The sequence below is a fragment of the Ochlerotatus camptorhynchus genome, unplaced genomic scaffold, assembly GCF_037179485.1.
Source record: "Ochlerotatus camptorhynchus isolate MF236.1 unplaced genomic scaffold, CSIRO-AGI_Acam_v1.1 ptg000364l, whole genome shotgun sequence".
Classification (NCBI taxonomy): domain Eukaryota; kingdom Metazoa; phylum Arthropoda; class Insecta; order Diptera; family Culicidae; genus Ochlerotatus; species Ochlerotatus camptorhynchus.
Genome location: NW_027040852.1, coordinates 1,403,086 through 1,418,958, shown reverse-complemented (window position 1 = coordinate 1,418,958; position 15,873 = coordinate 1,403,086). Strand labels below are relative to the sequence as shown.

General features: G+C 42.8%; 2 protein-coding genes across 4 annotated transcripts in view; both read left to right on the top strand.

Moving 5' to 3' along the window:
• The window catches only part of bs (blistered), a 637,488-nt gene that overhangs the window by 156,556 nt on the left and 465,059 nt on the right, over positions 1-15,873 (top strand). The window lies entirely within an intron of this gene.
• The window catches only part of LOC135709785 (uncharacterized), a 63,924-nt gene continuing 51,212 nt past the window's right edge, over positions 3,162-15,873 (top strand). Inside the window, exon 1 of the mRNA XM_065232178.1 lies at positions 3,162-3,381. Coding sequence (XP_065088250.1) covers positions 3,162-3,381 — 220 coding nt within the window. The remainder of the gene's footprint in view (positions 3,382-15,873) is intronic.

Here is a 15,873-nt window from a genome sequence, read left to right as displayed (position 1 = left end):
GACGCAATAAAAGGTTTTCAGTGCCCTTATAGTATGAAATCAAGACCAAGAATTGAAAAGGCCTCAACTCCATTTTGTAAACAAACCTTGTAAGGCCATTTGGTCGCAAACCGAAATCCGCCAACGCAAACCAACAAAATGAACAGGTAGGGGAAATTCTCATCTACCCGATTGTGTCTTAGGTTTGCGAATGTAGATTTTGGTTCGCGAGAAAATGGCCTTACAAGGTTTGTTTACAAAATGGAGTTGTGGCCTTTTCAATTGTTGGTCTTTAAATGAAGTTATTTACCTTAAAATCAAGTTATCAAGAAATCAAGTTATTTCATATAATAATTTGGAAATTTGGAAATAAACATCTTATTGATAAAAGGAGGGGCAATTGCCCCACCTTGCCCCACCCTGTGCACGCTAGTTATTGTTATATAAAGAATAGCTCGGTTTTTCTTGAGCACTTCGTAACTGTTCGATTCATGTTCCCTGACAGTGGGACTTTCCTAAGTTAGCGTAAATAATTGCAATTGAAACTATGGCTAAAAATTCCTTCTTCCGCCTAAGCCACTGGCGATCAGCAATTAGATCTATTGTGGTATAAATGTTCCTAAGTGATAGAAGTGTTCCCCATGGTATTGACATTTGCTTTAACAGAAACAAATCATAATTGGATCTTTTAAGCATTACTGGTACATTTGCGCCATTTTTACTTGAATCATCCCATCTTCAGCAAGTCAATGAAACGAGCTAGCCCACCGTCGTCTTTACACCCACGCTTCTAACATCAAGATTTCTTCCCATTCCCGAAAATCAGCATGCTAAAATAACACGTGTGGGCTTTGATTTGCTGCGACCCCAAATCACACACACGCGCCCGATCCTCAGCAACACGGAGAAGCCGAAAGATCATTACGGCGTCACTTCTGTACTACCCTGGCCGATTTCTATGCCGTCTAATGAATTGGAGAAATTAAGTCCGCCTCAAGCGTGAACGTCAAGAATCGCACCCACTTCCAACCGGAGGAGTCCACCGGAGTACTTTCCGTCGAAGTTGGCTCCACGGCTCAGCGCCGGGGTGGAATACTAATTATTTATTTATGTAAATACGTTTTAATCAGCCATCAATCGATAATTACCGATTCGATACGCAACTCGGACTTTTGCACAGGTTGGTTGGTCGCTGCTATTCAGCTAGTCAGCAGTTTTGAGCCCGGGTGGAAATCGAGGCAAAGTGGATAATAAATTATATTTTTACGATCCGTTTCCTTCCTATTTTGGTCGGGCACACGGAGGTACGATTGGGTGATAAGCGACTTCCCTGCATTCTCTGGGCTGATATTGGCTTACCCTCCGAACGACGGGGGTCCCGGAATTAGTCTAAATCAGTTATGTTTTAAGCATTTCAGTGTCATGCATCAAGTGACTTCTGGCTACAAGTGACGAACCTGAAGTTTTCATTACCTGCTCAAAAATCGCGAATGCGTTTTCGGTGTTAGACGGCGGATGTTTTTCGCGGAACTTTCGCCATAACTCTTCGCTTCGGTCGAGCCGGTCATGGACGTCGTTCCACGCACAGCACCATCCGTCCTCCGTGTGATGACTTGTGCGTAGGCGTAGGTGACGACCTGCCTGTGGCGAAAGAATCTTCACATCTCGCTGGGCTGGGCTGGGTTCCGCGCTCTCAAGACTGCTCGCAATAAATAAGCCAATAAATTAAATGTAATTAGTCTTTCCAGTCGCGGCGAGCGTCCGTCTTTCGTAGTTGCGTCTGCTTTCGGTTCGCGAACCGCGCAGTCAAGAATAAATTATTGTGCTGTCCATTCCAGTGTGGTTACCCTTCGTGAAGCCGCAATCCATCCCCCTCCCGCCCCCTGAGAGGGGGTGCCAATCTCCGAAGCTGCCAGGCGAAAACGCATTTTCTGTCACCGATTGGCAGAAATCCGGAGAAGGGGATGAATTATTAATAGGACCAATGGCTTCTTATGATTGGACGGAAGGGTGGGACGCAATTTGTCGATGGGGTATGCGCATTCAATTGATCCATTGACTAGGCGAATTCACGCACGTTTCCATGGGGCGGTGGTGGATTTTTAATTTTTATGACATCGGTTGCCCAATTGGGGAAGGAATATGTTGATATGATTGTTCAATTCACCGGAACGCCTTATTGGATGGCTGTTCGGATTCCTGTCGGGCGGTGACAACGGAATACTAAGCAGGGAAGTTGAAATAAAATGGCTGCGTTCCAGCAGAAACCCTTAGTACCGATGGGATGTGTGTTGAGGATAGTTTACGCTGGTGATCTTCTTGGAATTCAATGGACTTCCGGTCCCAATGTATTGTTTTTGCGAAAGTTGTCTTTGTTGGCACCTGCAAAAGATAAGATCGTAAAAAATGGCAATACATAACGCAATTTTCGAAATAACTCGTCCAATCAACTAGCTTTCACGAACCACATTTGTAAATTATCTAACAAAAGAAAATCCTTTCACACACGACCGGGAAGATTATGGCCGATATGTGAAAGGTTTTTTGGATGGCCCACATCGGCCCAGATCTGCAAACCGACACCCCAATCGCGTCAATCGCGGCTCCTCACGTAATCATCATCAGCATCATCGTCATCGCCATCATCAATCTTGCTTATCTCCGGAACAAGATCATCCTTCGTCTTAGGAGCATGCTGATAACACACATTCCATTACTCATCCGCCGTCTCCTTCCCCGTCGACGTCGATTGGCATTCTCCTGTTGTCAAAATTTTCGACGATCGGTCAATATTTACCGATCGACCATCGAACAAAAACAGTTTCAGAAACAGAATCCGCGCGGCGCGGGCCTCGGCCATCGAGAGAGAGACAGAGAGGAAATTGCACAACTTGTTACTGTCAAAATTTCTGACAGCTGCTCAATGGTAGCGTATAACCTTTCGCGCCTCGCGCTGCCAATAATCGGCCCCCACACCCCATGGGGTCTAATATATTTCAGCACTTTATAAGATGTTTGTTTTATCACAACTTTGTACAACAACAACCACCACCACACCGAAACGGCGGAAGGCACACGGAGCAAGAAAAAAAATACGAATTCGCTTGAAGAAATCCTCAATCCGGCCCCAATGATAAAACATTAATAAAAAGTGAGATTTTAAAGGCATCCCAAAACAAATAATGGACGATCGGGACCGTGGGGAGGAAGACAGGGTGGGTGAATGGCTGAATGGGACACGCGAAGAAAACATGCGGCCAAGCAGCGAGCGCGCCCCCTCGACGTCGGACAAGAAAGAGTTGTTAAGCGAAGTAACGAAATCTTTTGCGGGCGCTGTCGCTTGCGGTAGTGGCCTGAGAAGAGATAAGCCAAGGTGGCACGAGGCGTGGGAGGAGCAGGAGGGTCGGGGACAAGGGCCAGAAAAAAAAATGCATCATGTTGGCAAGCGGACGCGTGCCAATTTTTCGGGGGTTTAGCAGCAGATCCGTTGCCTTTCTCCACAGGCAGTCGGTCATAAGTTTCAAAGTTAATTTCAATTTCGATGTTTTTCGAATGGTACAATGGGTTGAACGTTATTTGACTGAATGACGGACATCAACTATGGTTTTGGCACAAAACAATTTTCATGTAACGTCTTCGTAATGTCGATGCTTTGGATAAATCAAATTGTTGATACAACTTTTGATGCAGGCGACGCCAGCAGAAGCCATTTTATAGTTTCTCAAAGACTCCGAAGGCTCTTCGGTTGACTTTTTGTAAATTTCACGATTGATGGGCTTTATAACGGTTTAGGTTATCGGAAGTATAGCTTAGCTTTGCTTACACTGACTGCACATATCTTCTTTCTCGCATTTCAAGCATGTTGCATATCGCATATTAGCTTATTGCGTGCTCTCAACTTAGTGTTCTACACAGCAAAAAAATAATTTTGATATCACATCAAAGTGGATGCACTACAATCATGTCGAAAATTTCATGTAATTTTTATGACCACATAAATAAACAAATGCAGTAAAAGCAGCGTAATAACAGTTCATGCATTGTATTAATGATAATTTTGTCCTTTTTAGCAAGTAATATTACACCATATTTTCGACATGATTGTAGTGCATCCACTTTGACGTGATATCAAAATTATTTTTTTGCTGTGTAGATGCTCTGCCAAAGTTATTAATTAAGAGATATCGATGCCTGTACCATTTTTCCATTAGTATAATTGTGTGGCAAGTTCAATCATATGCCCAGAGAGGACGAGAAATTTTCCTGCACCGGGAATCGAACCCAGCCACCTCCAGCATGGTCTTGATTTGTACCTGCGCCTTTACCGATTGAGTTAAGGAAGGCTGACTGCACATATCAAAGGTTCCTACTCCACTGATACTCTCTTCAACAACGATCTATGTAAGAAGCTTTGCTGTGATCTTGAACAAATCTTATTTACGTGAATCGGTCCGTGGAATTGGATACACGGAAATTTGTCTTTGGATACGGCAAAAAGAACGAAGGAATGCACAGCTATCGGAAGAATTTGTCTGGATCCACAAGTGCTCCATTCGGGATGGATATTCTTGTTCAGCAGCTTCATGTTCAACCAGAGATGGTGGAAGCTCACAGGACGTGGACACCAAATGAGTATGACAGTCCTCGTAATATTTCCGGAATATAATCGCAGAACAGCAGAGATAATTTTTTCAGTTGAATTTGCTTCAACCTACAAGAGATTCAACGAAAAAAAAGCGTCAGTTCAATTAAATTATTAAATCCTGGGAGTTTGAGCCACCTCAAGGAACGCCAGTTCACTCGGGATACGGTAGCCGACTTTGAACTGCACTGCAAAATTCTGCTGGCATAAAGGGTGATACGGTCAAAATTTGGTCAATATCAACTTGACGTATTTCTTTCAATTTTGCATTTAAAAAACCTTAACACCCCTCATTTTGAAGGTGTTTGTGTGTAGAATGTTGCTCCTATTTTGATTTTGGAATTCACTCTTCAGTTGTCAAAATGCCGTCCAAGCAAGAAGAGCAGCGTATCAAAATTTTGCTCGCGCATCGCGAAAATCCGAGCTACTCGCACGCAAAGTTGGCAAAATCGCTAAAAGTTGCCAAATCAACCGTTACAAATGTAATTAAAGTGTTTGGGGAACGTTTGTCGACAGCCAGGAAGTCTGGATCGGGGGGAAATCGAAAACCGGAAGCCGCTGAGACGACAAAGAGAGTTGCCGGTAGTTTCAAGCGAAACCCTAACCTCTCTCTCCGAGATGCCGCAAATAAGCTGGGTGTATCGTCTACAACCGTGCATCGAGCCAAAAAACGAGCCGGACTATCGACTTACAAGAAGGTAGTGACTCCAAATCGCGATGATAAACAAAATACGACGGCCAAAGCGCGATCCCGGAGGCTGTACACGACGATGCTGACGAAGTTTGACTGCGTGGTAATGGACGACGAAACCTACGTCAAAGCCGACTACAAGCAGCTTCCGGAACAGGAGTTTTATACGGCAAAAGGAAGGGGAAAGGTAGCAAATGTTTTCAAGCACATGAAACTGTCAAAGTTCGCAAAGAAATATCTGGTTTGGCAAGCCATCTGTACCTGTGGCTTGAAAAGCAGCATTTTCATAGCTTCCGGGACTGTCAACCAAGAAATTTACGTGAAAGAGTGTTTGAATAAACGTCTGCTGCCTTTCCTGAAGAAACACGGTTGTTCCGTACTGTTTTGGCCGGATTTGGCATCTTGCCATTACGGTAAAAAGGCCATGGAGTGGTACGCCGCCAACAACGTGCAGGTGGTTCCCAAGGACAAGAACCCTCCCAACACGCCAGAGCTCCGCCCAATTGAGAAATACTGGGCTATTGTCAAGCGGAACCTAAAGAAGACCAAAAAAACTGCTAAGGGCGAGCAGCAGTTCAAGGCAAACTGGCTTTCTGCGGCGAAGAAGGTGGACAAGGTGGCTGTACAAAATCTGATGGCAGGGGTCAAGCGTAAGGCCCGGCAATTCGGATTTGGAAAAGCGGAAGCCCAACTGAATATTTTTCCAGAATTTTATACTAATTGAACTTGAAAAAGAAATTTAATTTGATTTTTTAAATAAACGATTTCACCGATTTACACGCGTTTTCCCTTGACCAAATTTTGACCGTATCACCCTTTATAACAAACTCGAACCGTTGAATGCCAATATGCCAGTCCTTCGAATACTGATAAAATTATCGCAATCAAGTTGGGTACGATGTTGCCCAGTGATGTAATTACCGCCAGAGCCAACGGAATCAAAATTCAGCTGTCCAACATCTACAAATACTATTGCGAATGTCAGCTGCGCTTAGCATGCTGTATCCCGTAAACCGAAAACAGGATCGCCACATGGCCTGGTGCTACTGCTTGTCGGTGGATTGGTGTTAAGCCCGCGGGCCGGACGTGATCTCCGGATCTCAGAAATAGTGTCATTCTAGTCCAATTTTATTCATCATACTGAATTTCAGCCCATCGTGAATGAGAAAGAAACAAAATGCAGCTTGCAACATGTTCATCAAAAATAGATGCATCCATTTAAAACAGTAGAAGGGTCTGTGCTTAGGGGCACGAACGGAAGCTTGACGTAGGACCGCTAGTAGACGGAACAAATGTGAACATTTAGTTCCTTTAATTGATCAATCATCAATTATCTAAACTCTTTCCGTTTTTATTTGTAAGCGTATCAAATTTGTAGTATTTATTTCAAAGAGAAAGTTGATGAAGAGAATCCAAGGAACTTTCAACTTGAGTATTTTCGATTCATCTACCCGACTTTAAAAGGTGTATTTTGAGTTTTTTGTTATTTATAAATTTTTAAAGTTTTGTGCATTTTGGTATTAAAGTGTATTGAATTCACAGGATTTCCTTCCGAATTATATGAAAGGGGCGGGGCGGAAAATATCGTTTGTGCAGAATAGGTAAAAAAGGAGGGACTTCGAGAGATTAAACTCGTGAGAACTAATTTTCTCACAAATTTGATTTTATTGGCTTTCTGGGGACTGAATATACACCCAAAGCGAATTATTCCCACTTCTCACAAATTCTGTTCCCATGCTATACAGTGTGATAATTCAATAATCAATAAATTATCTCAACATTTAGTGGCAAACCATTCATAAATTTTGGTAACATAAAAAAAAATTTATAGTCCACATTAAATTTCATATGTAAGCGCCGATTGAAACACTCTTTTCGACATCACTACAATGGTGATTGATTAAACGAAAGAAACGAATCGTGCGGAATGAGCCGAGGAAAAACTAATTGCTCCAATATATTCAGGCCTACAATTCCATACCTTCTATAGACAGGTTGAGCCTTGATAGCTAGCTGCTTGCGGGAGCTGATGTCCTTGACCAATGTCCAAATAATACTCTTTAACAATTTTTTGGTGGCCCTGAAAAGGACCGTTTTGTAGTGATGGTTGAGTAATTCTGAGCTGGGTACTCAATACGGATGAGGCTGTCGAGCTGTATGTCGTTTGGAGCGAGGGTGACACGCTTGGCATAGATGACCGACCCGCAGCGACTCACGAAGAGTTACTGATTCCGATCCATAGCATAGCGGTGCAGCTTCTTCCTCCTTTGATGGTTGCTTATGTGGGCTCTGCAGCTCGCTGCTTGCAGGCAGCCTTTCGTTGTTACTGGAGAACAATTTTCAACGCCACACGCCGAAAGCACTGCTACTGCTGCTACTAATTTCGACGACCGAACACCACCACACAATGGTGTGGTCGTTGGGAGCGTGTGGTTCTGAGTATGGCGATGAGTGTGCAAAATATTACGCAATTCCATCCTCCCTATTCGCACGCGCCCGAAGATCGGAAGCGAATGCCACTTCGACTTGTTTCGTCCACTTACTACTCTCTGACGACTGTGCTGGGGAAGCAGCATATGCATGTAGGTAATTGGTGGATTTGTTAGTTAATTCGACGCTTTTGGACAATGCTGGACATTTCCCAGTTTTTCAATAGTTTCTTGTTAAAAATCAACATTCGGAAGCATTGTTATCGATGCGTAGCCATATTTTTGATCGATTGGTGATAAAATTATTGAAATTGGTCCAGGGGAAGCTGAGTTATTAACGTTCAAAATCTTTCTTAATTTGTTACATGTTCCATTTTCGGTTTTCACAAAGTGTACCCCCATATAGAAATCAAAGACGTAGTCCTACGTCAAAAGCAAGTTTTGAAAGGTTGGGCAGGCCTGATCTAGAAGCTACCAGCGAAATTTTCTATCCGTATTCAGAAATGCCTGATACTAAGGACGGTCTTGGTGGCGATTTTACCGAACTGCATTGATTCGCAAGAGTGGCAGACATTGGACGGACGAATCAAGCTCGAGTAGACTCTATGCCCTGGGGAAGTCACGAAATTTTTCAACCCGTAAAATTCCTAGACCGGACCGGAAATCGAACCCAGCTACCTCCAGCATGGTATTGCTTTGTAGCTGCGCCTTTACCGACTGAGCTGAAGAAGACGCTGACTGTACATATCAAAGGTTGCTGACTGATCAGAATCGGTGAAGTTGTACGAGGACCGGGGACCGTTTTTACCTCTGCGTTCCCACAAAGGTCACATGAGAGGAGATTTTTTTAGTAGGTTGGATTCTTTGGATCAGGATTTGCCTTAATAAGTGATGCGATCGTAGTTTTTATTAAATTAATTCTAGATAGAGCTGGAATTAGAGTGTAATAGCTTTTGTAAACAATGACTTCTTTCGATGATTTCTAGAAAGTCAAGATTCGTCATCGCAAATCAACATCACCATCGGGTAGGATATGACTTCTCCTACCCGTTGGTTGTGTTAGTTTGCGTGAGCGTGCCTTGAATTTCTAGAAATCATCGAGAGAAGTCATTGTTTACAAAAGTTATTACGTCCGAATTCCAGCTCTTCTAGAATTGTTTTACGAAATTCATACATATAATATGTGCGATCTTTTGATGAGCGAATGAAGCGACCCTATGAACTCGGTACCCACAATCTTTTACTCAGTGAGCAAAACCGGTTGGACTTGACAACCAACCTTCTGATACAGCTATCCCCCGAAGAACGCGTTACCCACTGAGTTGCACCCACCGCTTTTTCTCGGCGGAGTTTCAACCAGTCGGTCTGATTTTTTGCATGTGAGTAGTGCTAATGGAGAACTAGTCACTCGCAGAAAATCAGAGCGCTTGGTTGAAAACCCACCGAGACAAAGCGGTGGGTATAACTCAGTGGGTAACGCGTTCTTCGGGGGAAAGCTGTATAGCAACGAAAATTTCTCATGCCCAGCGGCATCAAACTTTCAAAATTGAGTTACTTCCAAGCTACTTCAAGCATGCGTCATATTTTACCGAGAAATTTATTTTCTTTTTCAAACTATTTCGACCGAGTTCTTTCTAACTAGCGATTGTCTTCTTCCTTAATATGTTATTTCTGGAAAGCTTGTCCATATAAGATGTTGCTGTGCAATGCGAGGACACGAAACGGAATAGGGACGACGTGTAGAGGCCGCAAATCGATTCCAGACTACATTTTAGAATCCAAGATGGAGGCCATCGGTTCAAGAAAAACTGTCAAATACCCTACAATATGGAGTTTTGCGCAGCCAAGAACATTAGCTTGAAGGCTTTGCTGCTCCTTAATAACGCTCCGTTGCATCCACCCGCCATAAGCAATCCCACCATAATGCTTCTATGCATGCCATAAAAGATCACGTATTTGATTCAACCCCTTAATCAAGGCATCATCAAAAATTTCAAGCTGAAGTATGTCAAGAGAAGCTACAGTTTTATTCTGAAAACAGCCGAGAATGAAGGTCTTTCACTAGCGGATACACGAAAGTAGTTCAGCATCAAAAATTGTTTCGACTGCTTGGTTGTGGTTCTAAAGGACATAAAACAAAGCACGTTGGTAAACTACTTCCGTCGTATTTCGCGAATTCACAATGCAATGAAGACGACTACGAAGATTTGCAGATCATGCCCGAAATTCAACAAATTCTCGAAAACTTTGGTGTGCCGGGGATAAGAAACACGGTGTAATATACGAAATCATAAGAGATGCACCGGCTGCAGCAGATGAAATTGTTAGCAAACTGGACCCATCTACAATGAATATGGATTATATTTTCATCCCACCACGGCAGAAATCGAGTTCGAAAGCTTCTGCACATTGGACAGTAATGTCGAACAGAGTGCAAAAATGCAAGATTTGCTAAAGGATGTCGAAACGTTGCCATCTTGCTCAATGATACGTTATACATATTATACAAATTATACGCAATATGCTTGGTAAGCATTATTCAGAAAAAAAATAATGCGAGGCAAGATTTTGAGCTCCAAAGTACTCTAAAATATTTATTAGATCAAATTCATCTTCCTAATGGATTATCGCCATACCCTCCCCGTACATTGTCCACATTAACTGTGCTGAACTGATACGAGGCTGTCCATAGCCACTAAATGTCCCTTCGAAAGCCAATTGCCACGATTTTGGATCCTAAAATGGTGGCAGACATCGATTTTGGGCCTATTCTCGTCATCCCCTTTAATAGTTTACGTTAAAGCAAAGGCCGCCATCTTCAATTTCAAAATGGCGGGAGGCATCGATATTTGATCGGCGTTCGCTATCCAAAAATACCCATATTGTGGAATTTGACAGTTTTTATTGAACCGATGCCCGCCAGCTTTGATTCCAAAATGACGACTTGCATCGATATCCAGCCTCTACACGGCATCCCTTCGCCAAAAATACCCATATTGTAGAGTATTTGCCAGTTTTTCTTGAACTGATGGCCACCATCTTGGATTTCAAAATAGCGTCTGGCATTGATTTCCAGCTTCTACACGTCGTTCCCTTTTCGAAAATACCCATATTGTAGGGTATTTGACAGTTGGGTTCCAAAATGACGTCCAGTATCGATTTCCGGCCTCTACACGTTGTACCCTTCCCGGAAATATCCATATTGTAGGGTATTTGCCAGTTTTTCTTGAACCGATGGCCGCCATCTTGGATTCCAAAATGACGTCTTTCATCGATTTGCGGACAATACACGTCGTACCCCTTGCGGAAATACCCATATTGTAGGATATTTGACAGTTTTTCTTAAATCGATGGCCGCCATCTTGGATTTCAAAATGGCGTCTGGCATCGATTTCCAGCCTCTACACGTCTTTCCCTTTCCAAAAATACCCATATTGTAGGGTATTTGACAGTTTTTCTTGAATCGATGACCGCCATCTTGAATTTTAAAATGGCGTCCAAAATCGATTTACAGCCTCTCTATACATCATCCCTATTCCGTTTCGTGTTCTCACCAGGGCTCTACATTTTCGAAGCTCTAAATTGAACTCGTGTTTTGTTTCTCTCATACATACGTGTTCGACGCTTCATTTCTATAACGCCTAGCTAGACTACACTGAAACCTCCGTTTACGAAGTCTTTTTTTTACGCAGTATTCAATTTACGTCCCTCTTTTTACGAAGTAAATCCCAAATAACGAGTTTTTTTTGCGATTATGGAAATCTGGTAAAAAATATGAAATATCCCACAATATGGGTATCTTTGGAATCGGAGTGAGATGTAGGAACCGGAAACCCATGTCTGACGCCATTTTGAAATCCAAGATGGCGGCATCTGGTTCATAAAAAACTGGAAGATACTTTCAATACCCCACAATATGGGTATGGGTAGGAACTGGAAATCTATGTTTGACGTCATTTTGAAATCCAAGATGGCGGCTTCCGGTTACAGAAAAACTTGGACATTCTGCCATATACAACACAATATGGGTATTTTTGGAATCGGAGTGACGTGTAGGGACCGAAAATTGATGTCTGACCCCATTTTGAAATCCAAGATGGCGACTTCCGGTTACAGAAAATCTTGGAGATTCTGCCAAATACCCCACAATATGGGTATTTTTGGAATCAGGGTGATGTGCAGGGACCAGAAATCGATATCTGACGCCATTTTGAAATCCAAGATGGTGGCTTCCGGTTACAGAAAAACTTGGAAATTCTGTCATATACCCCACAATATGTGTATTTTTGGAATTGTAGTGACATGTAAGAACCGGAAATTTATGTCTGACGTCATTTCGAAATCCAAAATGGCGGCTTCCGGTTACAGAAAAATTGGCAAATACCACCACGTCACCCCGATTCTTAAGATACCCGTATTGTAGGTAGGTATTCAATTCCAAAAATACCCATATTCTGGGCTATTTGAGAGAATTTCCAAGTTTTTCTGTAACCGTAAGTCGCCATCTTGGATTTCGAAATGACGTCAGACATCGATTTCTGGTCCCTACACGTCACTCCAATTCCAAAATACCCATATTGTGGGGTATTTGATAGAATTTCGAAGTTTTTTGTTAGCGGAAGCCGCCATCTTGGATTTCAAAATGGTGTCAGTCATCGATTTCCGGTCCCTGCACGTCACTCCGATTCAAAAAATACTCATATTGTGGGGTATTTGACAATATTTTCAAAAACCTCTTTTTACGAAGTAAATCCCAAATAACGAGTTTTCTTTTTACGAAGTAAATCCCAAATAACGAGGTTTTTTTTACGCACTAATTCGATTTACGAACCCCCGTTTTGGTTCGTAAATGGAAGGAAAGGCTGGCTCGTCGTTGCTTTGCTCATCGCTTTCATTGTAACTAACGTCGATTTTCTAGTTAAAGGGTGTCCACGATGAAATTGCCACACACAAAATTGATTCGCAAAATTCGAGTTTTCAGGGATTGAGAAATAACTATTAAAATTCATTTTACCATTTTACTCGTATTTTATTTACAGTCCATACGCAAATGCCCGCACCTTGGCCTTAACCCCGGCCATAAGATTCTGCACAACCTGTGAATCAACCGTTTTTTGCATGTAAACCCATACTTTCTTCAGTTCCTCGACTGTCTTCACTATCTTAGGTCGTTTAAGAAGGTGCTGCTTCATAATCGCCCAGTACTTCTCGATGGGGCGGAGCTCCGGAGTGTTGGGAGGGTTGAACATTTTCGGCACGAAATTGACCTTATTGTCCGCATACCACTTCAGCACGTCCTTGGAGTAGTGGCATGAGGCCAAATCCGGCCAGAAGATTGTTGGGACGTTGTGGGCCTTCAGGAGAGGAAGCAGCCGCTTCTGGAGGCACTCTTTTATGTACACCTGTCCGTTCATCGTGTCCTGGGTCACGAAAGGTGCACTCCGCTTCCCGCACGTGCAGATGGCTTGCCAAACCAGGAATGTCTTCGCAAATTTGGACATCTTCTGAGTGCGGACATGCTCCGGAACGCTGAACTTATCCTTGGCCGTGAAAAACAGGTTGCCGGAGATCTGTTTGAAGTTGGCCTTCACATATGTTTCGTCGTCCATGATGCAGCATTCAACTTTCGTCAGCATGTTGAGGTACAACTTCCGGCACGGGTTTTGGCGGACTTGTTCTGCTTCTCGTCACGATTAGGGGCCTTTTGTACCTTGAACGTTCGAAGCCCAGCCTTAGTTTTGGCCTTTTGGACAAAACTTCGGCTTAGGTGCAGCTTCTTAGCCACATCCCTAACGGAGGCGTTCGGATTTCGGTTGAAGGCCCCAACTACGCGGTTGTGATTTTTGGTGTTGTACGGAATACTTTTTCCTTCACTTCTGGGCTTCCGATCGGTGGTCAACCGTTCCTCGAACCACTTAATCACTCGCGACACCGTGGAATTCGCGATTCCCAACGTTTTAGCGATGGAACGATGCGAGAGATCCTTGTTCTCGTGATGAATGCGCAAGATTTTATCACGCACGAGCTGTTCTTTCGACTCCATTTCCGCGAGTTTTGATCACAGGACTTTAAAACTAAAAAAACGCACTATGAACTAAATCCACCCAAATTTTCATTAAATTCTACCCAACGGTTAAAAAGTTAGAGCAATTTCATAGTGTGGCAATTTCATCGTGGACACCCTTTAAACGAAACCTCATTATGGCTTTCAATCCCCTTTCACGAACACTCTATCACCGCTCTTTCAATTTGTTTAAAATGCGTTATGCCCCGTTTTCGATCATTTTTTTTTAGATAAATATATGGATGGTTATAAATTAAAAATATTACGCGTAATCTTCAAGTGTTTTCACGTGAGAAATGCTTTAAATGTGTTATTTCATTTTCCGTCATATACGTCATGAAACCTATGTTGATTTGATGTGTTTCATGAAAAAGAAAACTATTAAAGTCGAGCGCTCTTTCGCTCACATGTTTCACCGAAGCTTGAAAGGAAGACCAATGGAGCGACGGGAGAAAGAGAGACAAGCGATTGAACATTTGTTTGTGCACGCCGACTGAGGTTCTAGAATGCTGCGAAGCTGTTCGACTTTAACAGAAAAAGAAAGCCAGCAGTCTCTTCGTCGCATGGATTTGGTCATTTGAAGCTGATATTGTGATGCCCTGGTTCTCACATTGCACAGCAATATCTTATAAGGACAAGCTTTCCAGAAATAACATATTAAGGAAGTTCACATGCACGCTAGCGCTGCGTAGTGAGAGAGTTCTGAACTAATATGGCCACCATCCGAAAGGACTTGGTCACTTGAACAACTTTGCTCAAGACAGCAACTTTCTACATGGCCAGGATCACGAAATATTATATGTTGGACCTAAGATCCATACATTATAACACCCGTCTAAGTAACATAAAAGTGAAGCGCCTCCAGCGGCGTAGTTCCCAATTAAACCTAAATCAAATTACACTCTATCCTAGTACAACATATATGTCCAAGACAGTATAGCTTTATACATTGAAACCAATGAGATAATCCACCACAGCCCCTATTTGTGAAAATCCCATAAGCTGTGGGTATCCTTATTCGCGGATAGCCCGGTAATAAGTATCCGGCAATAAGGGATACCGGCTATAAGGAATCCGGCAATAAGGATTCCTGACTGTTTAATGCAGCGGAGAAGAGAAGACAGACACACACCCAGAAATAACGAAAGCTCAATGTGTATCCATCGCTTCAACGGCTTCGATGCAAAGAGCACCACTCAGTTGCTAATGGGAAACCCAGCAAAAAGACTACATTATTCTTCGTTATGCCCTTCTTCACCTTCTATGCATGCAGTCGTGGTAAGCAAAGTCTGCAAATAACTCAAAGAAGACATTAGCGCTTGTTGTATTATATTTGCTCATTGCAAGCAATGAGCTGCTGCTAGCAAAAAAGCTCACCAGCATAATGTAAACAGCGTCTACCACCATGAAATTTCGGGAGCAACACTAGCGCGAGTAAATCCGCACGGATGTAAACACCCCATTAGTTGGAAAAGAGTGTGCGAAGCAAATGTGAGAACCACACACTCTTTGTCGAGTGTTGTGAGATGCATGCACAAAGAGAGATGCATGCCGGATAGAGGATTCCTATGGTGATGGAATTTCATTCGTCATGTGGTTCAGAAGCAGTAGGCTGCCAATCTATTTCGGATCGCGGTCGGTAGAGTTTTCTGATGTCGAATCAGAATAATTGGAAGATTTTATACACGCAAACCGAAAATCTATTATAATGAATGTTAGTTCCGTTTCCTATCATCCTCTGTTCATGAACATCGCAACGAATGTTAGAAATTTACCATGCAGGCGATGTAATGGTTTTTTGTCTTTTTTATTTCGTGTTCTATCTACCCTTTCGACTATACCAGTAAGCTTGCAGAACGACGCACATTGTAGAACATTGTAGAACGACGCACACACTTGCCTCGAATCTCTCCAGCAAAAAAAGCATACGGAGTCGAGTATGCGAGAAAATGAGCGCTTGATGTTTGCTTTTAGGCAATCCATATTCAGAAGCATGGAGAGAGCAGTGGAGAAAGCACAGGTCTGATAATCGCAACGTTCGTTGTTCGAGTCCAGTCGGTGATCTGTT